The 27,909-nt window shown below is 38.0% G+C and overlaps 1 protein-coding gene across 5 annotated transcripts; it reads right to left on the bottom strand.

Moving 5' to 3' along the window:
- Positions 1–445: 445 nt before the first annotated feature.
- On the bottom strand, positions 446–26,793 carry KLHDC8A (kelch domain containing 8A). 5 transcript variants are annotated; one of them, XM_034414425.3, is made up of 8 exons: positions 26,364–26,793; positions 21,895–21,950; positions 12,704–12,759; positions 11,770–12,185; positions 10,263–10,427; positions 6,185–6,400; positions 3,289–3,390; positions 446–1,989 (listed from the first exon to the last, which is right to left on the bottom strand). In XM_034414425.3, the coding sequence occupies exons 3-8, from the start codon at positions 12,721–12,723 to the stop codon at positions 1,796–1,798; spliced, it is 1,113 nt and encodes a 370-aa protein (XP_034270316.1). In that variant the 5' UTR covers positions 12,724–12,759; positions 21,895–21,950; positions 26,364–26,793; the 3' UTR covers positions 446–1,795. The 5 variants fall into 5 exon arrangements, with proteins under 5 accessions (XP_034270316.1, XP_087745563.1, XP_034270317.1 ...); XM_087889437.1 differs by lacking the exons at positions 21,895–21,950; positions 26,364–26,793 and adding exons at positions 15,876–16,003; positions 18,223–18,473; XM_034414426.3 differs by lacking the exon at positions 21,895–21,950.
- Between the last annotated feature and the right edge of the window lie 1,116 nt (positions 26,794–27,909).

The following is a 27,909-nucleotide window of genomic DNA, read 5'->3' as shown; positions in this document are numbered from 1 at the left end:
CTGTACCAGACAGGAAAGGGAAGGGGAGTCAATGAGGCTGGGGGGAGGCTCACACAAAACTACAGAATCTCAAATTCTGTTGCCCACAGTAAGGAAAGCAATTTGCAGTATATTCCTGGAATGGGAGGGGAGGGATAAAGAAAGTAGGAATCCACCAATCAGGGCCAGTGGTAACTACAACCCAAATAAGACACCTGGCCATCATTATAACCAAAGAGGATGAAAGGTTGAAATTTGAAAATGGATTTCTTAAGCCTGCTTCATTTCCAGATAGTATGTACAGAAGAGCTAAGCCGCTTAAGGCTGCAGTGCAGAAAAACCCTTAGTGTATGCGTATGATTGCTCTGTAGTAGCTAAATCAACACTAGGAATAGTATTCTTATAAACGTTAGGCTCTGTGTTTTTTTCTGTATAAGAACAGAACACTAACTGCCCATAGGAATTATTCAAGTTACAATATGAACATAGATTTTAATTGTGTTGCTTGTTAATAACTAACCAGAACTGATCAATAATCAAACTGACAATTTCACCCTACAGGTTAAGTAAAATAAACAATATATGAAACAGATTTTTTTTTTAAAAAAAAAGACAGGCAAGACTGCACCCAAGTGTTACTGTTGCCATGGGACATGTGAAAGTGGCTATGAGCCAAGTCCATAACTTCCCTGCTACTCAGACATAAATTATATTAAACTCAACCACACCTTGTGTGCCTTAGATGGAACCAACAATGAAGTTGAAGAATGTGTGAATGGTAGATAGATGCACACACAAAGAGAGGGGGGGAGGGAGGGAGGGAGGGAGGGAGGGAGGGAGGGAGGAAGGAAGGAAGGAAGGAAGGAAGGAAGGAAGGAAGGAAGGAAGGAAGGAAGGAAGGAAGGCTCATGGAAGGGAGAAATATTTTGGTTCCCGGGACAGAGGCATTCTTCTCCTGAAATTGATTCTTCACCTTTAACCTTTTGTTTTCAGACCCTTGGACAAAACAAACTGCTATTCTAATGACAGAATATACTGCTAATATGTTTGTTGCTCTCACACAAATTGAGGTGACTTCAATATCATAATCTGCATGATTGGAAGACATTCATGCAAGATGTTTTGAATGCCTGTATGTCCAATACCACAGTAGGGAATTTTGAAGATTACGAACTCTTCAAGTTTTTTCCCCACAGAAAAACATTAAATTCATTACCATAATGGCAGTATTTAAGAGCTCAGGAACGCTGGGGCACACTGCACTCTAGCTCTGTGAGATTCCCTTTGTTGTTTCCATTGTTACTTTTCAAAAAGTATTTGGAAAAGCCCAGCACAGAATCTTAAGGATTTTGTTCAACAGCTGTTACTAGTACATGATATTTCAGAGGAAGGCAAAATCTTCTCACAGTCCTAGATGATATGCTTCCTCATCTTTGGATGAAACTTCTTGTTAGGCTATGAACCTTGACTACTCCATTACAAAACTGGCCTGATTTTCAGCCATTCAGAGTTGACAATGGAAGTGCCCTATAAACTCATGAGTCAGTGGTGCTCCATAATGCTTGCAGAAATGACATCATCCTAGGAAAGAGCTTCTGCCAGCTGACAGAACCACAAAGTTGTGCAGCTACATGGAGCGAGAATTTGTTGTCTCCAAAGGACATCACAAAGGGAATTAGAGGAAAGCAAGGCAGTGCAAGAGATGGTGAAGGAAAACTCTTCACATACTGAAGACACTGGCCCAGCTTTAAAGGCTGCAAAACTATTTCTTGGTCTGTAGATCACTGTGAATGATGAGCATCCAATGACATACCAGCTAGGAATCAGAGACACATAATGCTTCTACTGCGTCACTCAAACCCTGATTCACTCCACCTACTGCTAGAAGGCAGTTTTTTACCACAATGGTGGAGCAAGCACACCGTGGAGTAGGCATAGGTGGTAAACTTTCCCATTTATTTTTTCCAGGGTGAAAGGCCTCAGCAGATTCCAGAACAGTTGGCTGATTTCCTGGTTAGAGAAAAATATGATTTCAGACAGATTAAAAAAATGCACAGAATTCCAAAGTCATTCAATAAACATTCTACTGATCACTTATTTTAAAAAGGATATACATGTATATGTATTTATGTGTTTATGTATGCATATTTGGGGAAAATATATTCTTTGGGATATATGCTTGGAAACTTTAAGATATGTGGATTTCAACTCCCAGAATTCTTCAGCCAGACTGGTGTGAGTTGAAGTCCACACATCTTCAAGTTCCCAAACTTGAAAAAAATGCTGTAGGAACTGTAATTTTTGGAAAAATTATTGCTGTTTCTTAACTAATTGATTTTAAGAAACCACAGAAAGCAAGTTAAATCAGCTGGATTTCTAATGCTGTTATTCTCCTAGACAGAAAACAGAATTAATTACATGCCATGTTCAAAGAGCAGTTTCAGAAAAAGGTGATTTTCTTCCTCTGCTTTGACAAACCCACACTCCTCTTATCCCTGAATATAGATTTAGTTGTCTCTCTCACTTTACAGAAGAAATTGATTTGATTTGTCCTGTATCATATTCACAGCTGCACAAATAATTGTGAATTTAAACATTTCTTCAGATAGTTTGGCTATCATAACTGTCCACAGTATAAGCTCTTAAAGATTTGTGTGGATTTTTTTCCCTGCTTTAACTATTTCTAGTTTTTCTATTTTAAATCTTGTATATCTCTCTTCCCAGACCCAAACTTCACACAATTAAAACATACAATTTTCCAGTTCATTTTGTAATTAAGAATATTTTAGCTATAATGGATTTTAGTTTAGCATTACTAAGTCAAGTTTTATTCCTGATAATTATAGACGTAAAGATACGCTTGATGCCTAGACTTTTATAATAATACAAAGCTCTTCTAAGGAAATTTCATCCATCCATCTTTCTTTTTTTTTTTTTTTCTATTTCTCTCAACCTTGCCTAGAATAATCATTTTTTTCTAGACCATCGTCTGCTGCCTTGGACATATTTATCTGAAGTTTGTGGCTTTCTACTCAGAAATCATCACTTGAGTTCTCTAACCTGCACTTTCTGGGTTTCATGCTTAGGAAGGAACTCATTTCAAGACTAACTGCTTCCCTATTGGCTCCATAGGCATGGAATGGGCAGGTTGTCACTAATAAGAGCAGGACTATTGGAGACGTTTTGAAGTAGACTCATGGACAGGCCTATTTCCTATTCACAATATAAAGAAAACTGGAAGTAACTGTTTCAGGAAAATATAGTTCAAACTGGAATTCACTTCAAAGGGATGGGGGGGGGAATCCTCACCTAGTCCTCCTGCAACAACAATTCTTCCTTTTAAATATCCAGAAACGAAATCTGCCCGTCGTTTCTTCAGAAAAAATGAGCGATCGATCTTCATCCAGCCCCCTGAAAATTAACCTGATTCAATATTAAATGATCTTGACTTTTTTCAGTTAATAACATGTTAGATGTCTATAACTCAATATATTTTTTTCCACTGATACATTCTGTTATATCCTATTTCCCTTCCCCTTATACTTGTTTTACTGTTTGGTACAGACATGATTACCAAGTCTTTCAGTTGACTTCCCACCCTTTGCCATTGTAACTTCTGCAGAGTGCAATGATGTGCAAAAATGGACATTGTTTTCTGGGGAAATTATTATGGTAATAATAGTTAGTGCAGCAATGTAGGGGCCCTCTTTAGTCAACCCCATTGAATATATACTATTATCGGAGAAATTCTGCTCCTTTGAGGCAGGCCTGAGGAAAGATACCAGTTTGCTGAGGAATGGGGAGAATCAACATACAAATTATCCTGGGTTTCTTTTTTTAATAATAATTTTAATAAACAGTTTAGAAATAACAATAAAACATAATGCAAACTAAAAAAAGAAATGAAAGAAAAAAGTGCAAGAAGGCAAAAAGGAAAAATTATTATTATTATTTATTTATTTTTATTATTAATCATATTTCTATGCCGCCCACTCTCCGAGGACTCTGGGTGACTTACAACAATCGACAGTATACTAAATAGCATATTGCCCCCAACAATCTGGGTCCTCATTTTACCCACCTTGGAAGGATGGAAGGCTGAGTTAACCTTGAGCCGGTGAGATTTGATCTGCTGATCTGCTGAACTAGCAGTCAGCTGAAGTAGCTGCAGTACAGCACTCTAACCACTGTGCCACCTCGGCTCTTATAAGAGCCCCTCTTTAAAAAAGCAGCACCTTCATCACAACAAATATTTAAAAAATTCATAATCTCATCTTCTCTCAATTAATAAATATAAAACTTCATCTCATAACCATCTCTTAGCAATTAAAAAAAAAAAGATAAAGGAGTCACTGTGGGTTATACTCCACTAGTCGTTGCTGACTATGGGGGGCAGTGCTCATCTCTGTTTCAAGGCCATTGAGCCAGCATTCTCCAAAGACATTTCTGCAGTTATGTGGCCAGCATGACATCATAGAGCACTTTTACTTTCCCACAAAAATGGTACCTATTTATCTACTCGCATTTGCATGCTTTTGAACTGCTAGGCTGGCAGGAGCTGGGGCAAGAACAGGAGCTCACCCCATCATGTGCTGCTCAGGTCTCAAACCTGGTCTGCCGGCTTTAAAGCCAACAAGCCCAACTTCTTAACTTTTGAGCCACCACGCTGCCCCTTTTTCTTAACAATAGGCAAATCAAATAAGTAACATCTCCTTATCCAATTACCAGTAAAATTCCACACAGAGCTCTAAAATATTAAGGTTCATTAACATATAAAAGTTAACATTCCACATCCACCTCTTCCTGGCTTTCAGCAAATTTGGAGCCCATGGCATTAGAAAAGCATGACAATCTGAAGTTCAAGAGAATCTCATAAAAGGCTGCTCCCCTCCATTAACTCAATAATATGTGGGGCCCTCTCTCTGGTGTGTAGTTACTGTTCACAGTAAGATGATAAATTGTTTCACTTCTACGCAGACTCATCTCCTCCATTAAGTTAAAACTGACTTCTGGACTTGTGAATTTCACATAAAGGTTTTACATCTGAACTTTAAAGCTTAATATAAATTTAGGAACAATTGGCAGTACAATTGGAACAATGAGTTTTCTGGCACCTGGAGAAACTGTTTTTGCTATAAATAAGATTCTTGAAATACTTGAAGGGGCAGTCAGCAAGCTGAATACAAATGTTTGCTACTTAAACTATTACATTTGTTATCACATTAACTAATGAAGGCCTTGCTATGCAAACGCTTGGTTTGAAAAGATAATTTAGATGGCGGGCTTCTCAAATATTTTGGGATCAGTATACAACAGGATTCAACTTGGGTTGTGAAATCAAAAGCTGCAATCCAGGGTTTTTACTATTATATTATATACCTTAATTCCCTTATTACATCAGAGATGCATAACATTTTGGGATGTGGGCTGCTTTTTACTTTTGTGTATTTTGCTAGAGACAAGTAGGTAGAATAAGAATGGAAGTACATTTTATTCTAATTAAAATTAATATTAATAATAAATACATTTCATATATTTATTCTTCATGCATTTAGCAATTTTCTTTTCTGCCCAGTTCAAAGTAACAATTTAATAATGGCAATTTGGCAGTAATTTCTTTAGGAACAATAGGACAGATCCCAAACTTTGTAGAGGTTAAATGCAAACCAGGGAACACAGATTGTACACCCCATTATAAGGCTTGGGTAAGCAACCTTCAGTTCATTAGGTACATACCAGTGGTGAGTTTCAAAATTTTTTACTAACGGTTCTATGGGTGTGGCTTGGTGGGCGTGGCATGCTTGGTGGGCATGGCAGGGGAAGGATACTATAAAATCTCCATTCCCACCCCACTCCAAGGGAAGGTTACTGCAAAAGCCCCTTTTCCTCCCAATCAGCTGGGACTCAGGAGGCAGAGAATAGATGGGGGTGGGGCCAGTCAGAGATGGTATTTACTGGTTCTCCAAACTACTCAAAATTTCCACTACCGGTTCTCCAGAACTGGTCAGAACCTGCTGAAACCCACCTCTGGTATATACAGCCGCTTTTTATGCTTTCAGAATCTTCCCAAACTGTATTGCTGAATATCCCTAGCAAACCACAGAGAAAAAGAGGAATCATTTTACTAGTTATAAAAAAGCTTGTTCTCCCCCATCTTAATGCCTAGCCACATTGGAATTTGGAGGGCAATCGCAGAAGAACTCACCTTGCTCGATGTCAAAAACATCCACATTTTTCATGAACTTGGGCTGACGGTACAATCTGCCCTGCCGCAACCCCCCAAGGCTAAAGATGTTGTTCTCTGTGCAAACGAAGGTGGAGAAAGCCCTTTTGCTGGGAATGTTGGGGAATTTGGTCCAAGATCTGGTCTCAATATCAAAGACTTCAAAGGCATTCACAGCATACTTGGACTGCCTTCCACCTTCAGTAAAGAAAAGCAGATACTGTAATGAAAGATCAGCTTGGCTTCATCCCAAGATTATTTCTTCATCATTTTGAAAGCAGCAGGGAATGGGAACCGAGGAAAATCAGGTAAAGGGATGATATTAGAAGTGAGGGGAAAGGGATTCTCTGGGCTACTGAAAAACCAACTCAGTTTTATGTCCTTTTATTCCTCATCAGTGGTGGGTTGCCCCCGGTTCAGACCGGTTCGCAAGAACTGGTAGTAAAACCGGCGGAAGGCTCCGCCCACTGCCCCAGATGTCATCATGTGCATGCTCAGAAGCGATCCCGTTGTGAACCGGTAGTAAAGGTAAGTAGAACCCACCCCTGTTCCTCATCCTACCAGTATTAGGAAATAACAAGACCCGACTACCTATGAAATATTTGGAAAAAGAATTACTCCTCATTAAGCAATTTTCTCTGGATAGTCACTCAGCTGAACAGATTTTTCTGCTACTCTTCAACATTTCCGTTATAAAGCTAACGTATCACATGGCACAACTGATCATTATGATTACTCTTAGAACTGTTAGTCTTTAAGTTCATAAATCAGACAAACCGCTGTCTGTATATTTGGCATAAAGTATGTGATGTTGCAGGATAATAAATTTATTCCATAGAAGTCCTATCAATTATGCTTCAAAAGGATTGCATATTTTCTTCAAGGTTACAGTTATGATCATTAAGCATGTCATAGTAGCTTCCACCAATATACAATATTACATTTTGATTAGCAACATTTTAATCTTTGATAATAGATTTTATTTTCTGTTCTGTTGGGGGGGGGTGCCAGTGGTGATGTTATTCTTTTATATTTACAGTTGGCCTTAACTAAAATGATTATCAAGACATGGTGGGTAATCACTCCCTCAACACAGAACTGGAGCCAAAAGGGAGCAATAAAAAAGTAAGAAATGAGAGGGAGCTGTCAGCACATCTGGGAGATCTTGAGATTTGTAGAAATATATCTGCTTTAAAATCATCCAAGAAGGATTAAGCATGCTTACCAGCTGCAGGAAGAATGAACAAACGAAAGCCAGAAGAATCCTTTTACTGCAAGTTCTGTTTATGTAACTACTTTAGTAATTTTTTAAAACTCACTTCCTCTCCTATTGCTCTTGCTCTCCCCTTGCAGGAAGCTTGATAACTATTGTCTGCTCATTTTCAAACTGGACAACTTTAAGAGGTGTGGACCAAGTCCCAGATTTCCCCAGTCAGCACTTATCTACTCATGCCTTAGTACTAGTGATGGGTTGCCCCTGGTTCAGACTGGTTCTGGTAGTAAAACCAGTGGGAGACCCTGTCCATTGACCCAGACCTCATAATAGGTGATCTGTGCATATGCAGAAGCGGGCGCGATGCAAACAGGTAGTAAAGGTAAGTAGAACCCAGCCCTGCTTGGTACTCAGTACAGTGTGTTAGCTCTGGTGTAGATGGGAACAGAATTTACTCTCATTCTAAGACCATACTGAAGTGTATAAGAAGTTGACAAAATTTGCTTCTATTAATCAAGAAGACAACTCACCTACTCATCAAAACCCACGAGACAGAGATTGCCTATATTGCAGATAGATGGCATCCTGTTTCAGTGGTGAAATTCAATATTTTTTACTACCGGTTCTGTGGGCGTGGCTTGGTGGGCATGGTGTGGCTTTGTGGGCGTGGCTTTGTGGGCATGGCAGGGGAAGGATACTGCAAAATTTCCATTCCCACCCCACTCTGGGGTCAGCCAGAGGTGGTATTTGCTGGTTCTCTGAACTACTCAAAATTTCCGCTACCGGTTCTCCAGAGCCTGTCAGAACCTGCTGGATTTCACCCCTGTCCTGTTTAGAACTGCCAGGGGAAAATGTGGGATTTTCTGCCTCGGGGGCCCAAAAACTAACCTTTGGGTATTATGTATCAGGACTTATGAAGAGGGTGAGAGATTCCCTGTTTCAAGCAGGTCACAGAAGATCATGGCCCAACTTTGGAAGTTTTAGAACATACTTTTTTATTCTTGTCTTAGAATGAGAACAGCTAGATCAAAATAGAGATGCCTTTTATTATTTCACTCTGCTCAGATCTTATCACCCTTTGATTTAATCTTTGTAGAAAGCAGGTATGTTGGGTGTAGGGGAGATACTGCAGTCACTGAATGCTTTTTATTAGCTATATTATCAATGTTCAAATTCAATTTTGTGTGTACCAACCTTCTGTATTGATAACATGACTGACCTTCGAGGCAATAGATATAGTGAGAATGAAGAGGGACTCCCATTTCCTTGCCTAAAGTGCTTTGATATCTTCTTAACTGCTATTCTCAGGTTTCCATCACTTTCTTCTCTCTCAGTTTTGCCTTCTTTCTATACTGTCTCTGACCTGTATGCTTCATCTGATTTGGTATCACTCCATAATGGACAAGAGCATTCTACAGTATTTTAGCTGAAGACAGACTAAAGCAGGAGTCTGCAACCTTAAACACTCAAAAAGCCATTTGGATCCGTTTCCCACAGAAAAGAAAAGACCGGGAGCCACAAAACCCTTCCCATGCCTGACTATTTCTTGAGCAGCCACAAAACTAGAATATGTAGTTGAATTAAATGATCTGTTTTCTTCTGAAACTTTTCTTTTCCTGGATTTATCCATGGTTGGCCTACCAGGGCTATTGAAAAGCTCAATAAATTGCATGCTGGCAGGTGTCGCACATTGGTGGTTGTGACACATACTTTGAGTGACAGGGAGCCGCAGCAGAGGGGTGAAAGAGCCACATGCGGCTCCAGAGCTGCAGGCTGCTGACTCCTGGACTAAAGTAACTCAGAGTTTCCTATCACCATGTTATTTCCTAAATAAAGATTATATTTCAAGCACTAGACTCAGGAATTCTTTCTTGCAAAGGTTTTTCTCTTTATATATTCTTTCCACTCTATAATGCTAGCTGCTATCCAGCAAGCAAAATGCCTGCCCTTCAAGCAAGGGATTTCTTGATGGAAACAACAATCCTGAAATACCCTGCCACGAGAAAGTTGCTAATTGGTAATGAAGAGAGGAGAGGGATTTAGATAATGTGCAAGCTCTGACTTCCTGACTAGTTTGTGAGCCCAGGGAGGTAGGGCAGAGGCAGCAAACTGACTTTAGCTAATGAATGAGGGGCACTTGTGACGGAATTACCAGAGGACCACTGTGGACTACAGTTGGTTTGAAGCATACAATCTGAACACGTGACAGCAAACCCTATATTAGCTGGACACCATGTGAAAAAAAAAATGTTAAGTCTTTCCAGTTTCTCTTGAGGTTGGTAGAACTGAAGAACATAGTAATCTTGATCTTACATAAAGTGGTTTTTAAAAAAGAGCTAAAATTGTCTTATTTTTTGCAGAAACAAGACTAATAATTGGTTCTATTTGTTTTTTGTTTTTTACTTTTCTGGGGACATAACAAATATTAGATTTTCTGCCACAGATGTCACCAACAATGACTGAAACTGATGGATACACTATTCACAAGAGTATTCTTTATTTTACGACTGATGATTTTGAAATGTCACTTCAGTATTTTTTTCCAAGAGCCTATTTGTGGGTTCTTGCTCCTTAATCTCACAATATCACACAGGGAAAGTGACATTCATGTAAATGCTATTTCCTTCCACTATGAGGGAGAGATGCAGCCACGTACCCATGGCTTCAGTAGAAAACCTGACAGTTACTGCTCAGACATTTTTACTCAAAGGACATTTCCAGCACTGTATATTTTAAGCAGATGTCAGAGGAAGAAGAAACAGGTTTTGAACTATGTATGTGGAGACAAATTAAAGTAAGGGTTAGAGTTATCTGCAAAATGGGAAGATGCTTGAGGTGTACTCTTACCCAGAACATAGATCTTGGTGCCCCGCAGAAAGGAGGTGGCAGCATACCTGGGTGTAGGCATGGTTGCCAAGGACACCCAAATGTCTTTAAGCATATCATAATGTTGCATATAATTGTGAGGACGTAGATCTGCTCCCATTCCACCAGCTGCATAGATTCGGTAGTCTGGAACAGGAAGAGAAAAGGAAACAAAATATGAAATTGGTGTTAGAGTTTCAGCAGGCCAGGAAGAGTTTATCCTATTGTATATGTGGAGATGTAAGGATAAAGTTATTAGGCAGAAATATATCTGAGCTATAATCCATGCATTTTAAAGGTAAAATCTGAATAATCCCTGAATGGAAACACATCAGTGATGGGTTGCTCCCGGTTCTGTCTGGTTCTTTAGAACCGGTAGTAAAAGCAGTGGGAGACTCCGCCTACCCGCCCGGACATCATAATTGATGATCTGCTCATATGCAGAAGCTTCTGTGCATGTGTAGAAGAGCGCATGCATGAGCGAGCAAAGCAAGAGCGTGCACGCGCTTTTGTTGCAAACCGGTAGTAAAGGTAAGTAAAACCCATCCCTGGAACACATCCATTGTTATCAGGTTCCACAGATCGAAGAGCCTGACTATTGCTTTAAGGGTAAAACTTCCACCAAGTTCTGCTATAAATTTATTTATGGCTTTAGTTGCATCTAATAAGAGTTGTTCACATGCAGAACAGCAATGATAAATGTGTGTTCATTGCACTTGGCTAAATTTCAACAAATACTTCTTCTCTAAGCCATGTCTCTCCTGCAGTCAAGCTCCCATTTAAGCAAGTAAATGCTTGTTCGGGTAAAAGGAAGCTTCTGGCTTTCTATTTCATAACAGTAATTTGATACTTTTCATTGCAAATAGTCACCTAAAACGATTCAAGCATTCAAAAGCAGGTTGTAATGTGAGGGTAAAAATACTGAAGGGAAAAAAGAGTGACGCTCGACTGCACACATTCACCTTCCTATATAAATTCCTGCTGAATGATCTTGGCAATCCATGCTTTGTAAAAACCTTCAGCCTGTCACATGCCCTAGAAAGCACTGATTTATCTGTCCTTTGAGAGCTATAAAAACTTCACCAAAGCAAACAGAATAAACAACGACTTCCATATTTGGCAGGAATACAGAACGTGCCTGGCTGTGTGTGGGTTTAAAAAGAAAAAGAAGAAAAGGTCAGGCCATACTGCAATTACAAGACAGACTTCACAGCAAGTTCTAAGCCAGATGGTTGAAAACCACATAAACTCAACCAGAGCAATTCATTGATGGTTATTCCAACAATTCAGGTGAAAGGGTCAAAATGAGACAATAGTGGCTGTATAAAAGAAGTTGATAGCTTCTTGCTGACTAGACTAGGCCTCTGTATTTGAAAAAAGTATTCAACCCACCAATTACAAACAGAAATATATCCAAGGACGGGGTATTGCCTTCAAAGCTAAAGTTGTTTCTACTACCCACTTTATTTTAGTTTTTTAAGTTTCTTGCCTTTTACTGACACAGAAATGCCCATCGAGGCTTCTCTCAAAGAGTTTCTTTTCTTCCACTTGCCCTCATCTATGTTGTACATCTCCACAATCTTCAAAGGCATCTGATGGGCTCCCACGCCTCCAATCACCATTATCCTCTTGCCCAGTGTAGCTACTGCCACCCCAGCCCTGGCTGTAGGCATTGGAGGCAGAGAATTCCATTGGTTTGCTTCTGGGGAATACACTTCAAAGCTGTCCATTGGCACACCATTGTCATCACAGCCCCCGATGGCAAACACCTGTCCACCAGCCTCTACCAGGGAAGAATAGACTCTTGGACTGGGCAAAGGTGCTAGGGTTTTCCACTGAAAGTCTTTGATGCTTGGCACTTCCATCTCAGGGACAGGGAAACATCTGCTTAGTAATCCATGTATACTGCAACAAAACATAAGAAAGTTTCAGCAAACAAGATGTTCAAACATAGGGATGCAGATTTCACAAGACTTGAGAATTTCATGGGTGCATCTCTCTGTCCTACAGCTAACTTTTCTATGACTTTTCTACCATCTCTAGCCTTTCCCCCCCTCTTTATTCAATCATATCCAATTCTTGGAGACTGCCTAAAAAACTCTTGGCAGGTTTCTTGGCAAGTTGTTTTCAGAAGTGGTTTGCTATTGTCTCCTTCCTAGATCTGAGATAAGTGACTGATTCAAGGTCACGTCACTGGCTTTGGCAGAGCTAGAACTGCTGGTCTCCATATTTCTAGTCCAATGCTTTAACCACTACACTAAACAGGTTCTATAGCCTAGGGCCCATCAAATACTAATGTTAGACCACAGCTCCTATAACCTCTGGCTCTGGGTATTATGCTGATTGTGGGATCAATCTGGAAGGCCTAACATCAAGAGGAGGTTGTCCCCTTTGCTCTATAGATACACAAATAACTCTCATACCTTTTATTGGGTCTTCTCATTTAATCCTCCATTTCTTTGTCTGCTGGGTATTGATCCTAAATAATAAGATAAGTTATATTTATTCCTTTTGTTCTTGCATCCCCAAAATTCCATGCAAATCTAGCTTTGAAGATTTTCCTCCAGTCAGCTTTGCTTCTTTCTTGGGCCCCTCCTTTGAAGCCCCTATTTCTTGTCTTCCTGGTTCATTCACACCTACTTCATCTCCGATAAATTGTTGCTGCATCGTGCAGCACAGCCCTGAACTGTGAGCACCAGGAAACAGTGCACTAATTAGGGCACAGTCAAAATTGTGAACTCCTATGACAAGCAAAGGGATTATTTTTCCCGTCTTGCTCTGAACAGCTGACAAGTATGTAAATGAGGTTAGGGAGAAATGGACCCAGCTGCTTATGCTTACAGCGAGCAGCAGCTGCTCCAATGTCCCCATGTGAGCATAAGCAGGCTCAGGCTGAATGCTTTCTTCCCAGACAAGATTTTTTTTCTTTAGGATGGAAGAAATTAAGTGGCTTTAAAGAAGTAAGCAAATACATGTGTGTAACTGGGGTTCCCACCAAGTTGGCATGCAACTGTTCTTGCAGGTAAGATAAAGGAAAAGCTTCATACATGTAATCCAGAAAAAATGAGTAAACTGTAGAACCGAAATTTAAATAGATCATGAAAAAACAAGGATGGCAGTGAGGTATTTTTAAAAAGACAGCCCTGTTGGGCTATGACAATAATATCTAATCCCCGGCCTCTTAGATAGCACATTTATTATTCCATACACTCAGGAACCAGAACTCATTTCATTAAATGAAGTAGATTGGTTTATAGCAGAATAAGCATTGGCCCAGATTATATATTGCTCTGTATCCAACAATCACACAATGGTTTATTAAAAAAAGCACCAGACTTTTCATGTTTTCAAAAATGAGAAGATAAATTGGCATGTGCTTGATAGTTTTTGTTGATGTTAACAAATGAATTAGTCTAGTGCTCCTGTTTTTTTCTATTTTGCAAAGGGAATGTTATAGCACTGTAAAACTAACTGCAGGATGAATAGAATAATTCATTTTAATTTCCAGTGTTTTAACCAAATTACTTTCTGATAGAATAGTATTCCTGTTAGCCACACCCACCAAGACAACAATTTTTCAAGAATTTCCACAATATGATCTCAACATGTGCTATTGTGTCAACTGATGTGCCTTTTGGCTCCAAATACTCATCTGACCTTGTTTTAGGGTGAACTGTTTATTTTAAATAAATTTAACAACTTGGGCAGAAATCTGGCCTTAAGCAGTGGTATTCTGTTTATAAAGTATGTATAAGATTGGGAAAAAAACAATTAAATTCTTTATTTGTTTGTTTGCTTTTTAAATTCAATTACTGTACAATAAAAACTCAGTTTTACAAACTCCTATTCAGCACGTTTCAGATGCAATGGATAAAACATCAGTGGAAATTTCACCCCCAAATAACACACCAAGTCTATTCTTTCCACAGCAGTTCAAACAATTGATGGCATTTAAGTCCTATCTGCCAATCAGATAAATAATGTGAAATACAAAATTGTTCAAATTATGTAAATTGATGCAAATATCAGTTATGTCAGTTTGAATGGACATTTGCTTTAATAGATACCCCTTCCCCCCCCCAAATGACTTCTTAAACTGAAGTTGTACCATACTGCTAACTACAATACTATAGTCACACATGGAGAAGAGATCCTCCTTACAAGTAGAATAGATGGCATTACTAAATATTAACTTCCTCCGATAAGAAAATTCATTTTAACTGGTCTGTGGGACTTTGACAATTTTAATATGATAAAATCTATAAACATTTAAATAAAATCCATAGATAAATTAATTAGGCTTTGTTGCTATCATCAGCCGCTATTTGACTTGGCTTATTTGATTTCTGAATTTGTATTTTACCTCTTCCTCCTGAAAAAAAATTCAAGAACACTCACAAATACAGATGTATTACAACATTGTATATATTATCACTTTTTAATTGACAATTGCTAAACTATAATTCACAAAAAAGCACATATTTTCCTCACTGCCCCTCCCAAATATCTCTCTTATACCAAAATATAATGGGAATATTATTACGTTTTTCTTACCAGGGAAGAACCTCTATCAACACTTCCTTACCTGTTGTGACCCTGAAAAAATAAACACAATCCCAGTTCTAAGCCATGCAGTATTTTCAGGACTCAGAACACATCCTTAACTGATAGCCAGTGGCAAACTAATGAAAACACCATAAATAACACCATAGAAATGTAACATGTTGAATGTAAAATGCTTTTAAGATAGATACTTTGTGGGCTGATCCAAGATGCTTTTATATTATTGGTAAGTAAGAATTAGAGTACGCATATAATAATCTTGATAAATTAGCATGTCTGACTTCATGGAAACCTGCCCATATTTGTACCCATAGACAAATTTGGAGACTCTATAAATTCTTACTTGATGGAATATTATAAATTGCTGATTTTCCAGCAGTTATGTGCATCAGATATAAGTTACTAATTCATAAGTAAAGATGCATTAACATTGAAGAACTTGTTGGCTATATTGGCAGGAATTGTTAGGGTTATTGTTTACAACATATGGAAGATCATCTCTCCTTCTTCCCATCTCCAAAAAAGATAATGTGGTAAACTAGAATGAAAGTGAGTAGATTAACAGCATACTTTATAGATATAGACTTCTGTTTTCGCTTTGTCATTATGGGGTACTGAGTGTAGATTAATGAGAGAAAAAAAATGAATTTCAACAAGTGTAGAATCAGGCTGCAGGATAACACAATTGACAAAAGTGAAGGGGGTCTGAATACTTTCTGAATGCACTATATATAAAAGCACTTAACAGAATGACAGAGTTGGAAGGGACCATGGAGGTCTTCTAGTCCATCCCCCTACTCAAGCAGGAAACCATATACCATTTCAGAGAAGTGGTTCTCCAATTGCTCCTTAAAACCTCCAGTGTAGGAGCACCCTAACATTTGCACACATACATATCATTTCTGGCAACATTACTGAAGTAATTTATGAACATTTTCTTCTGAGATTTTTTTTTAAAAAAACTTCCCGGTATAACAATAGCACTCAAATTCCCCAGTGTTCCCATCCAACTATTAGTTAGATCCAAATTACCTTAGTTTTAAATACTAAAGTATGTGAAAACTGCTCTCCTAACCATCCATCTTCTGCAAAGTATATTCCCAATGCCCAAGAAGATCCAGGTGTTTGATAACATTCTTAACCAAGCACCTAGAAACATCCTAGAATAAATTCATCCCAATGATTAAGTCAGAGGGTAACATAGAACAGAGGAAAGGCCTATATTAAAAGGGTTAACTATGTGTACATACATTCATACATATAGATGAATTCATACATACATATGAATTTGATGAACAATGTTTTAAACTTTGAAATATTAGTGGGGCTTTTTTCCCTTGCAGAATACATTTGCCTATAATGCAATAATTGGGATTTTCAACCCAAACTGGGAAAAGAATGGCTAGGGAAGAAGGCCAGTTCAATTATCAAATTCATTTGTTCTTAATGAAAAAAAATCAAATAACAAAGTGTTAAAATAAAAGAATGTCCAATGTGTTTGTCTGTTATTAGATCAAAGGTTTGAATAAGCCAAGTTTGTCTAGCTTTAGTGGGATGGTTTGGCCGGGTTAGTATTTAGATGGAGGAGAAAGCAATAGGGTAGGTCAAAAATCATTGCAAAAATGGTCCCATGCTGTGGTGGATGTATTGTGTCAATCAGTACATCAATACAGCCATGAAATCACTTGAAATCAACCTCAAAGGAGTTTCCTTTTTAATTTATAAGAGGAAAACAAAATAATGGCCGTGAAAATAAGAAGGAAAATCAAACTTAAAACAGGGTATTATTTTGAAGTGTAGAAACCAAACCCAGTGATCATTCACAGTGCCTTTCACTATAAGGAACCTTTCACTGCTGAATTAATTAACACCTACAGTGGGGTTAAAAATAAGTCTCTAGGTTGAAGCCTTAAATAATAGAATTAAACACTTGATAAATTACAACTCACCTTTTCTCCAATCTGACTTTCTTTTTTAAAAAAGGGCTGAAACAGAATGTCATGGGAAGGTTGACATTTTCTCCTGCTTGCCTCTTATTGCTTCTGATGCTAATTTTGTGACCATTCTTTTGCATAAGGATTTATCTATCTGGACTATATAATATTATCTCACTCTGGTATAACTCCTTTCTCATGTAAACATACAGGGAAGTAACCATAGAACAATGTATTTAAGTACATACTCTGCATGCAAAAGATCATAAAATATATTTATAGTTTTAAAATACCAGGTATAAAGATAGCTCTTGCCAGTTAGAACTCAAAATACTCAGTATGGCAGTTCAGGTCAATCTATCTTGTACCTGAAGCCACTTCAGTATCTTTTCTTTTATGTACACTGAGAGCATATGCACCAAGACAAATTCCTTGTGTGTCCAATCATTGGCCAATAAAAATTCTATTCTATTCTATTCTATTCTATTCTATTCTATTCTATTCTATTCTATTCTATTCTATTCTATTCTATTCTATTCTATTCTATTCTATTCTATTCACAAGAGGCGCAGGCTCATAAGATTTACTGTCAGGTGCTATTTCCAACCAAGGTCTGTTTCCATAGCTAGGAATCATTTATTCCTATTTTGATATTCTTTCAATACTGAATATGATCAGATTATTTAATTCTTCCTATAGTTTATTTGTATATCTTAGACATGCAATTCCTTCTGCGAGAAAATTTGGCTTTTTTTTTTTCATGACTACCAATAACATTCCTAGCTTGGTGTTTTCTGCCTCTTTCTCTCACATCTCTTGAAAGCACTGCAGTAACACTTTTTGCAAGGACTGTACTTTGCTTGAAATCGCCCTTGGAGAAAATTCACCCTGGGTAGCAAATGTTAAAAAAAAAAAAAAAAGATATTGCATCCCAACTGCATATCCAATGCATCTCTTTCTTGGCTTGTAAACTCAGCTTCGCATGCTTAAATGCAATTTCCTCAGTTATAGCATGCATATCTATATTCCCGAATGTTTAAAATATAGAATGACTTTCGACAAATCAAGGATACAGCTTGCCAAACCAAGTCACGTTTTTCTTTTCAGTAACTACTGAGGAATATTACAATGAATCGCTGATAACCTTTATGCTTAAATTAATATAAGATCTCATGAAAGTTGTGCACAAAAAAAAAAGATGCTCCACAGGCAAAGAAAAAACAGAGAGAGAGAAATGCAAAAATAACAGCATGGAGTTTGTGTTTGTTGCTTCAAAAGCCTTCCCTCCCCCCATATAATATTGAAGAGCCAGCTGTTATATATATCCTTGTGAAATGAGACCTTTCGCAAAAGAAAAAGATAGCAAGTTGAACTCCAAAATCTCTCTGTCATTCTCTCATTTGCCCCCTTAATCCCTCCAACTGCATTTATGGATGGTTACTCACATCTGTGCTCTGTTTTCCCTGGAGGCTGCAGTCCTTTATAAGTGGGAAGTAAATCCAAAAGTGATGCAGATTATATGTTGGTAGAAGAAAAGGTGCAGAAAAGAATCCCCCAGCTAAATAAATCCAGCCCTTTGGTTTTGCTCTGGAATACAGTCATATGCAAAAGTATTCCCAATGACTAAGATGACCTGTATTTTCTCAGTTCCTAGGCTAGAATCAACTAAAGAAGAGGGAGGGAGGGAGGGAGGGAGTGAAGGAGCAAGCGAGAAGAGAAAAAAAAAACCCACTGAATTACAAGAGCCAGAATAAGCCTTTTATGGCTCCCATGCGTGCACAGGAAGTTTTCCAGCAGGCTCTTGCGTGGCAAATTGCAAGGAGGAGGGGTACTCCATTTGGAATGCAAGGCAGGGTTGGGTGAAAATGGAAGAAATGCTGATGAAAAAAAAATCACGAAGAGCTTTCAAACCATAAGAAGTTCTATTCAGCCTTAGAATAAATATGTACAAATCCAGTTATAACAATTATAGCAGCTTAGACCAATTACTTGTGTACAATTCAATTAGTTCCCAAGATTAAAATGTATTCTACTGGAGGTATTCTGCATTTACTTTACCAACTGTACATTCAAATTACACAGAAACTATTATTTGATATGTCACAGGTATTCCAGGACCCAAAGCATGCTTTAGTAATAGTGTCTACAACATGAGATCTAAGACACTGTCATATCTCCGAGCAAATAATCTTTCATTTCGACCCATAGTTCTTTATTTGGTGATGTTAATCAATGCCTGCCAAGAAGTTACCAAAATAACCTTTTCAATCACTTTTCAAAGTCACCGGAAATGCTTAGCTCACCTGAGGCTCCCTTAATGCTATAATTCTTCATCTCTTCCTGTCCCCCTTTACACTGTGGTAAACAGTGCAAAAGCAACAGACAGGATCCAAAGGCCACGGAACAAGTTTTCTCTCAAACTCTCACTAGATCTACTGCATTGACTGACCTACCTTCCACATCTCTTTTCTTGGTTCATGATTTTTTGATCCCTGAAAAGGAATGCTAAAAGTTGCAGCCTGGGGACTGCCTGAATCTCTTTCATTTCCTCAATATTCCAAGAGGAATGGCTCTTGTACACCTCTGAGCCATCCCAGCAAGCCTCTCAGACCATAGTGAAGCCTTATCACAAAGATGGAGTGAACTATAGGCTGTTGGCCTTTTGGCTAAAAGTAGATATACAGCAAGTTATAGATAACCAAGTTAGAAGAGCTATATTTGGTGCTGTGGCATTAATAATCATCATTTTCTCTATCATAAATAATGTTATAAAAATGAAATGTATGGGGGGACTATTCAAAATATATTCCTGAAGACAGTAGGTAGTCTCACATAGTGATCTGCACATATGCATTGATAAAAGATAGAATTATCTTTTGTGCTCTCCTATATATTCATCCTAGAGCCATTTTCATGTAAAAATTTTAAAAGTCAAACTTGAATATTAAATCTCTATAACAGATTAATAGTTGCAATGGATGGAACATATGGTAATTACCAGGCATTACTGTTCTAGTGCAAATGGTTTTTTTTAGCCAATTGGTAACTGGAATTTTTAGATTTCATCCTATACAGGCAGTTCTCACTTAATGACCATTCATTTACCATCCATTCAAAATTATGATAACACTGAAAAAGCAGATTTACAACCAATCCTCAAAGATGTGGCTGTCACAGTGTCCCTGTAATCAGGTGTTTGTGATTTTTGGTGCTTAACATTTATAATGGTCACAGCACATGGCAATCACCATTTGTGACCTTCCCAGCAGGCTTCTGACCAGCAAAGTCAGTGGGAAAACTAGCAGGTGGCTGAAAATCACATATGTGTTATATTGCACATAAGGACCTGTGGTTATTCATTCAATGACTGTAACCAGATCTGCTAGAACTGCTGTTGTAAATCAGCATAGTCATAATTTTTTACTTTACAAGTCTGTCGGTTAGCAATGGGTTTGCCAGTCCCAATTAGGGGCATTAAATGGTTACTACATGTTCTGCATTTTCTATACTATATGCAATCCACTCACTGCTATTAGTAGAATCTATTTCTACTAAGTAAGCTTAACACATGCACCGAATTATGCATTTAAATGAGATCTGGACATTTGTTGCCCTCCAGGTCAGTGGTGGGTTTCATTTTTTTTTACTACCGGTTCCGTGGATGTGGCTTGGTGGACGTGGCTTGGTGGGTATGGCAGGGGAAGGATACTGTAAAATCTCCATTCCCTCCCCACTCCAGGGGAAGGTTACTGCAAAATCCCCATTTCGTACTGATCAACTGGGACTTGGCAGGCAGAGAATAGATGGGGGTGGGGCCAGTCAGAATTTTTACTACCGGTTCTCTGAACCACTCAAAATTTCTGCTACCGGTTCTCCAGAACTTGTCAGAACCTGCTGAAACCCACCTCTGCTCCAGGTATTGCTAAATTACAATTCTCAGAGTTACAATTACCCACAGTATCTGGGATGGGAATGGGACAACTTGCTGTGGCAAACTTGCCATGGCCAACTCACCACGGCCAACTTGCTATGGCCAAGACAACTCACTGTGGGACAATTTAACAATTCTATTTAATTATTTAAAATAAATAAAAATGATTTTAATTTTTGCCATTCACATTTCATTCTGTCCCTTTTTTTTCATCCTTTCTTTAATGATTCTATTCCATCATTTCTTTGATATTAATGTAACTCTTGTCCCGCAGCAAGTTTTCCTACAGCAAGTTGGCCATGGTGAGTTGGCTGTGGCAGTTGGTCATGGCAAGCAGACTGCGGCAAATTGCCATTCTGAGCACAAATAGCATTTTGAAGTTCTTCTCCAAATATATGGGTAGAGAAAATAGAACATTTCTCCAAGTTATTCCAGCTGACTCTCCTTTATTGGGAACACAGGTACTGCTACTCAAAAGGCAATGGGGAAAGTTTCATTCTGGAGTTTTCTATAAAGATTTAGGTTAAACATGGGAGGCTACATATCACTGGGGAGATAGGGGCCTGGTGGCTCAGCAGACTGAAAGCATTGTGATTAACACCAGCTGTCTGCAATTACTGTAAGTTCGAATCTCACCAGGCTCAAGGTTGACTCAGCCTTCCATCCTTTCTAAGGTAGGTAAATTGAGGACCCAGTTTGTGGGGGCAATAAGCTGACTTTGTATAAATATACAAAAAGTATGAAGGCTATTGCTTAATGCATTGTAAGCCGCTGTGAGTCTCCGGAGAATGGCGGCATATAAATCAAATTTTAAAAAAAAATTGTATAAGGGAAGGACAGGACAATGAGATATACACCTGTTACACTATAGGTATATAATGCAAATACTGTACATGACATTCTATCCACAAGAATTTCAATTACTTGCTTCTCCTCTGCAATACTTTTTTTAAACTATTTTCAAAAATCAAATTGAATGTGAATTAGTTGAAAAACACAGGAGGCTTCTTTTGTCTTCCATTAATCTGAAGAATCAGAGGTTCTCATACTACAAATGTAATAAATCCTCAATTGAATAGCCAGGGGATGGAATGTCCATTAATTCCAAATGTTCATTCCATTGCAAATTGGATTTTTTTTTTTTTTAGCTGCAAAACCTGTCCATACATGAAGAAAAAACCCTTACCTTTAGTATCTGTTGTGGAGATACTGGTTTAATTGATGATGATGATATTGGACAACCTATTAATTTGAAGAAAGCATTCAGCTTTAGCTAAGTCTTCACTTTAAAATGAAGCATATGCAGAAGCATGGGCACATTTTAGGAGAAGTAGCAAATATTGTTCTGATTGTCTCACCAAACCACAGACTTGGTCTCTTGTTTGGGGTAAAATCGGCTATTGCCTGAAATACAGATGTTATCCATTACATCCAGATTCTGTGAAATCAAGGTTTGTAAAATCAAGAGTTTACCAAATGAGAAATTGGTTCTTATGTGTCAGAGAATGTTATTACAATAGTTGAATAATTCTTTTATTTTTTTAAAGAGAAAAGTAATAATCTTTAATGATCAAATACTTGGTTTTCATGAAGCATTTTGATAGATACAGATTACCTAAACTCGCTTCCTTGGGAAAAAATAATTTTATGACAGCTGAACCTGATTAATTGACAAAGAATACCCAGGAGCCCCCTGGTGTTATGATTTTTAAAAAGCAGACATGTACAGTATTTGTTACATTCTTATCTTCATCTTTGACTGTAAAAATGGGGATGGCATAATGCATATCTCTCTTCCTCCAGGATGTCAATACTGTCCTTTTCCACAATGCTAGACTGCAGGAAGGAATTGTGAAGTACTTGTAAGAAGAATCCAAATAAAAATGTATGCCCAATAAGTGATTGATTTCATGGGACTTATTTCAATTGTCCCAAAGCAGTTAGGTGATGAAAGTTAATGGGAAAATGATATTTTACAAAATATATTCAGAGTCTTATGTGCAATTCACTTTTTCAATTCTTGTTCATAAGCTATTGGGCATGAGTATGAAGACTCTTCCTGGCAATTTTAACATTGCTCTTTGAGAAGTCAGGAAGATGCTATCTCAGATTTTAATATTCCTTGTTGTAGCTGTTCAGTCAGCAAGAGTGAGATCATCAATCTGGGCACTCAGAATAGTCCATGAGAGGCATTTGAGGACCACATGTAACTTATGGGCTATAGATCATCTACTTATGAAATTTGTCATTGGATAGTTTAGATTCGTAATTGGAGTTTTAGAGAAGTTGATTTCTCTTTTATGTCAATATTGGTTTTTTGCTTAGAGAAGGTGCTAACTTTCTAAAGTTAACTAAACTAGTTAATTTTAAGTTAAATGGCTAAGTGCCATGTAGACTCTAAGGTCTAAATGGCTTATGGCAGGATACCTATCTAGTTGCCTAGCTTATCTTTTTATAAGTATATATTGAGTAATTTTATCATATAAAATACATATTGCATCACTAGATAAGAACAGCTTTCTTTAAATTCTCTAAAGTTGCATTTCAAAAAGGACGATATGCCAGACATTGGAGACTGAACTATAAGGTTTCAGCAGTATTAAGCTGAGAAGAAATGTTTTGGTTTGATTTTGATATCAAGAATTACCTGTTCAAAAATGGAACATAAAAGCATAACTGGTTTGCTCATTCCCTAAGTGACAATTATAAAACTTATAAATATTATAAAATTATGAAGTCCTGCATAAAAAGTGCCACACTAGCTCATAGGAAATTTTTGCTTAATCAAGGTAAAGGTAAACTTTGAGGGAGGTATAAACATTAACTCAGAGAGGCAAGTAACTGTTAGGGTGTTGGTGAAACTCCTTGTAGACAAGATTTTGGGTCTAGGACTGGAACTATAGTAACAGTTTTGAACAGGTGAGAATAGAATAGAATAGAATAGAATAGAATAGAATAGAATAGAATAGAATAGAATAGAATAGAATAGAATAGAATAGAATAGAATAGCAGAGTTGGAAGGGACCTTGGAGGTCTTCTAGTCCAACCCCCTGCCCAGGCAGGAACCCCTACACCACTTCAGACCAATGGTTATCCAACATCTTCTTAAGAATTTCCAGTGTTGGAGCATTCGTAACTTCTGTAGGCAAGTTGTTCCACTTATTAATTGTTCTAACTGTCAGGAAATTTCTCCTTAGTTCTAAATTGCTTCTCTCCTTGATTAGTTTCCACCCATTGCTTCTTGCATGAATGGAAATTTTTCATTTATGATGAATGGAAGTTTTTCATTTATAGAAATGCTACTGAAATAATTTTGGCTCAGCACCACAATTGCAGTCTAATCACATAGTCTGTTTAAAACATAGGTCCCCAATCCCTGGGCTGAAGCCCACTACTGGGCCATGGCCTATTTGGAATTGGGCCATGCAAGTGGCTGGCTAGAGTGTGCACGCATGCATGCATGCAGCTCAAATTGCATGAGTGGCGGGCCCTCGTGTGCATGCACACCAGCCCGCCACACATATAAATCGAGCTGCGTATGTGCATGCTGGCCTGCCACTTGTTCAAGGGCTGAATGTGCAAACAGCCAGTGCCAGCCAGTCCATTTCCCCTCCCCCGCAGTTGGGTCACCAAGCTCCAAAGGTTGGGGACCGCTGGTTTAAAATACCCCATATGATAGCATGAAATACATGACACTTTGGCCTCCAAAGAAGTTTAAGATTTACATATTTACTCTAGCTTACTGCAAGACTTTTGCATATTCACATATTAACTTTCCATGAGATTTTAGGCTAATGCTGAATTTAGGATGTAGTCAAAAGCATAAATGATTCTGTGCAGTTATGATCAATAATGAAAAGGATTTTTTAAAAAAATTGAGAAACAAATGTAACTATTTCCCCCTTATCTATATAGCTTATTTAGAAAGTTTTTGGCAATGTTTAAAATAGCTCTGGTTTTGATAGCAACTAATCTAAGTTAAAATGCTAAAATACAAATTAAAGCCCCATTTGCAAATATAAAATTATGGAATAGAAAACACAATAGAATTTATATGTTCTTAAACTGTTGTTCTACAAAGGCTTATTCAGGTGTATTGGTGAAATAATTGTATTGCCCACAATATAGAGAATTCCAGAGTCCTTTTGCCTGTCACATTGACACTGTAATTGAAGTGGCAAGACTTTGCAAACACAAAGGCTATGTTCACATTATATTTCTCCTACCCCAGCCAAGGTAACAGTAAATTGGATTAAACATCAGTAGCTATTATATAAGGTTCATAAAAATGGCAGTGAAGACTAAGATCTTAAGTTAGTGATAGAAATGTTTCTATTTAACTTCCACATTGCTTTTTTAAACAATTTCAGAGCCACCGCAGAACTGCTGGACAGCTCCTGCAAGCTATACCAAAAGCTATTTAAAATACTGTTTTGAGAATTCTTTAGGTCTATGCTTAGCTTTCAAAGACTCAGAACCCTTTATTTTAGTCTGAATCCAGTACCCAGATATGCGTACTTAATCCTGTATGACGGGCAACAGTATTACTTTAACAACTGCAGAAAACTATAAGGTCTTTCTTTTATGTTCTCCTTTCCTTAAAATGGTATTGATATCACCAGTGAAACCCACATGACTGAGAAACAATTCATTACCAATCACCAGTGTTTCCAGTGAGCTGGGCAACACAGAATAACAAATAGAAATGCTTTCAGAAGGGACAATGTCAAATTGCTGAAGTCTCCACATGTGTTCAATTTAAAATAATGTAGTAGTCATACAAGCGCTTAGCATATTAAGTAGTGCGATCAATTGTTTCACTAAATTCCTATCAGAATGTAAAAGTGAGTTTGCCGTATATGAGTCCACTCTAGGATTCTAACAATTGATAGAATCCAGGACTTTAAGCTTTATTCATCACAGAGCCCTGACAGGAAAAAAAGGAGGGGATGGGAGAACACATTAGCTTTAATAGATCCCTCCATTTTACAGTTCAAAATTTATCAGGAGCTATAATATATCTGTGTATTTGTATTGCCATTATATTTAGCATGCATAGTATAAATTTGATTTTTCCTATGTGCATATATAAAATCACACATCATAGTTCCATATTTAAAAGATGAACAGGAATGAGCCCTAGCATTTTCTCCATAAATTCCTGTGATGAATTTGCTCATTGTCAGAACAAAATGCTTAGGCATTTCATCTATAAGAAATTTCCACAATTGTTTCTAAATGATCTAACCTTATTTCTAGTTACCCATAATGGACATAAACATAGAAGTAGAAAATAAAAAGAAACTCTTGGTAAAGGCATCTTAATGGCTTCCTCAAATTCCATTTTATATATTGTGCCAGGTCTGTAAAATTAGAAATCTGCTTAATCACATTCTATCCTAAAGAAACCAGACCCCAATGTCCAATTCTGCAGCATCTTGAAATTTAGGCCACACAAGAGGGGGAAACTTGCAGAGAGCCTTGTTTGCAAAAATAATAATAATAATCAATCTATGTTTGAATCGATGGTAAAGATTATTCTAGTCTTTGCTTTTATAAGCAACTATCTCATTTCAGGTAAAACATATCATTAAATGTTATCGCCAGTGAAATTGAGGGCGATAGGTCCTTGACAATTTATTTAAATGAGCTTACCTTACCATGAAGAGAAATGCCAGCTCAAAATATAAATGAGGGAAAAAGGAGGACAGTACCAAATAAAAGGCTGAATCACATGGGAAGACAATCATCTCAGTCACGATACAAAAATCCAAGGTGTGCAGTGCAGGACTGATGTTTTCCCGATGCCTGGCTCAGCGCTGACAAACAAGAGCTGTCACTTAAGAGCCATGCCGCTATAATATTAGACACTTGACACAAAGGAAGGGGAAAAAGAGAAAAAGGACTTTGGGTAGCTGGTCCTTTTCAACAGATAACATGGACACGCAGAAGTGAGCCTCCTTTGCCTTCACTGGTAGCTGGGTGTGGGAAAGGGGAAGCTTTGTGTAGGGATGGATAACAGTTAGTGCCATGGAAACACCTCCAACCCAAAGATTTAAGAGTCAGATTATTAAAGGGGAAAAGGGAGAGAGAACGAGTGCACTGTGTGTGGCAGGGAAATGTTTGGATGGCAGCTTATTAAGCTGAAACACTATCAGGATAGTTGCATGTAGCTAAGAAGGCAGATTTCATTGTCTCCAGCTGCTGTATAGCTCTCACAGAAAGCTCATGCTTCACTGTGACACTGAGACAGGGATGTGATGCGCTGGCTGAACAAAAGAGGCTCTGTGGTTTCCAGAGCTAGCTCTTGCGCAACGTGGTGTGTGTGTGTGTGTGTGTGTGTGTGTGTGTGTGTGTGTGTGTGAGTGAAACTCACAGATTGGTGAAAATAGAGCTAAATTATAACTATGTTAAATATCTGTGGCTTGTCATGTGCAAAAATGAAAGGATTGTGGGTTTTTTAAAAGACCAGCATTTGTTTCCATGGGAATAGGAGCAAAAGAATGTATTGGATTTGTAAATTAAACATGAATTGCATGCTGTACATTGCATATTCCTTCCCCAGAGATCATACTGGGTTAACAGCATAGTTGACTTCTAACATACAATCTGTATGGTCAAAAGTTAATGATCGTAATAGCATAAATTAGCTTGTGTGCATAACAATATTCAAGCATATATATTTGGCATCTGCCAGACTGCTTGTCCCAACTCTCCCTCTTTTTTAAATGTGGTTTCAAATTGAAAGGAAAAAAGAATTGTAAATAGAAAGTTGGCATGCTGCAGAGCTGCCAGCCTCTGTATTATTTTCATTTCCAAGAAAGTTTCTGGACCATGCACCCAGGCCTCAGGTATATATTGAAAAGTAACAGTGACAAGCTATGCAATCCAGTCTAAGGGTTTGAATGGTAGCATGGTCGCCCACCCAGTTAAAATTGGGTAGTGATGCCAGACAGTCTCCTGAGGTTTTATGATATTTTTGTGGCAATTGAGCAAACACCGTGACTATTAAGTGAACATCATGGTTGTTAAGCAAATCCATTTTATCCAATGGGCATTTTTTAAAATCAGAAACTGGAAGTAAACACCTGAAACCAGCAAAAAACATTGACAATCATGGTCAGGTGGTCTCAGGATGCTACAAATAGCCAGAAATGCATGCCAGTTGCCAAGGGTCCAAAATGCAATCACATGCACATAT

Source organism: Pantherophis guttatus, chromosome 3 (assembly GCF_059756535.1).
Source record: "Pantherophis guttatus breed Tessera chromosome 3, ASM5975653v1, whole genome shotgun sequence".
In the NCBI taxonomy this organism is placed as follows: domain Eukaryota; kingdom Metazoa; phylum Chordata; class Lepidosauria; order Squamata; family Colubridae; genus Pantherophis; species Pantherophis guttatus.
Note: the sequence above shows the minus strand (reverse complement) of the source record. Positions and strands in the feature narration are given on the sequence as shown.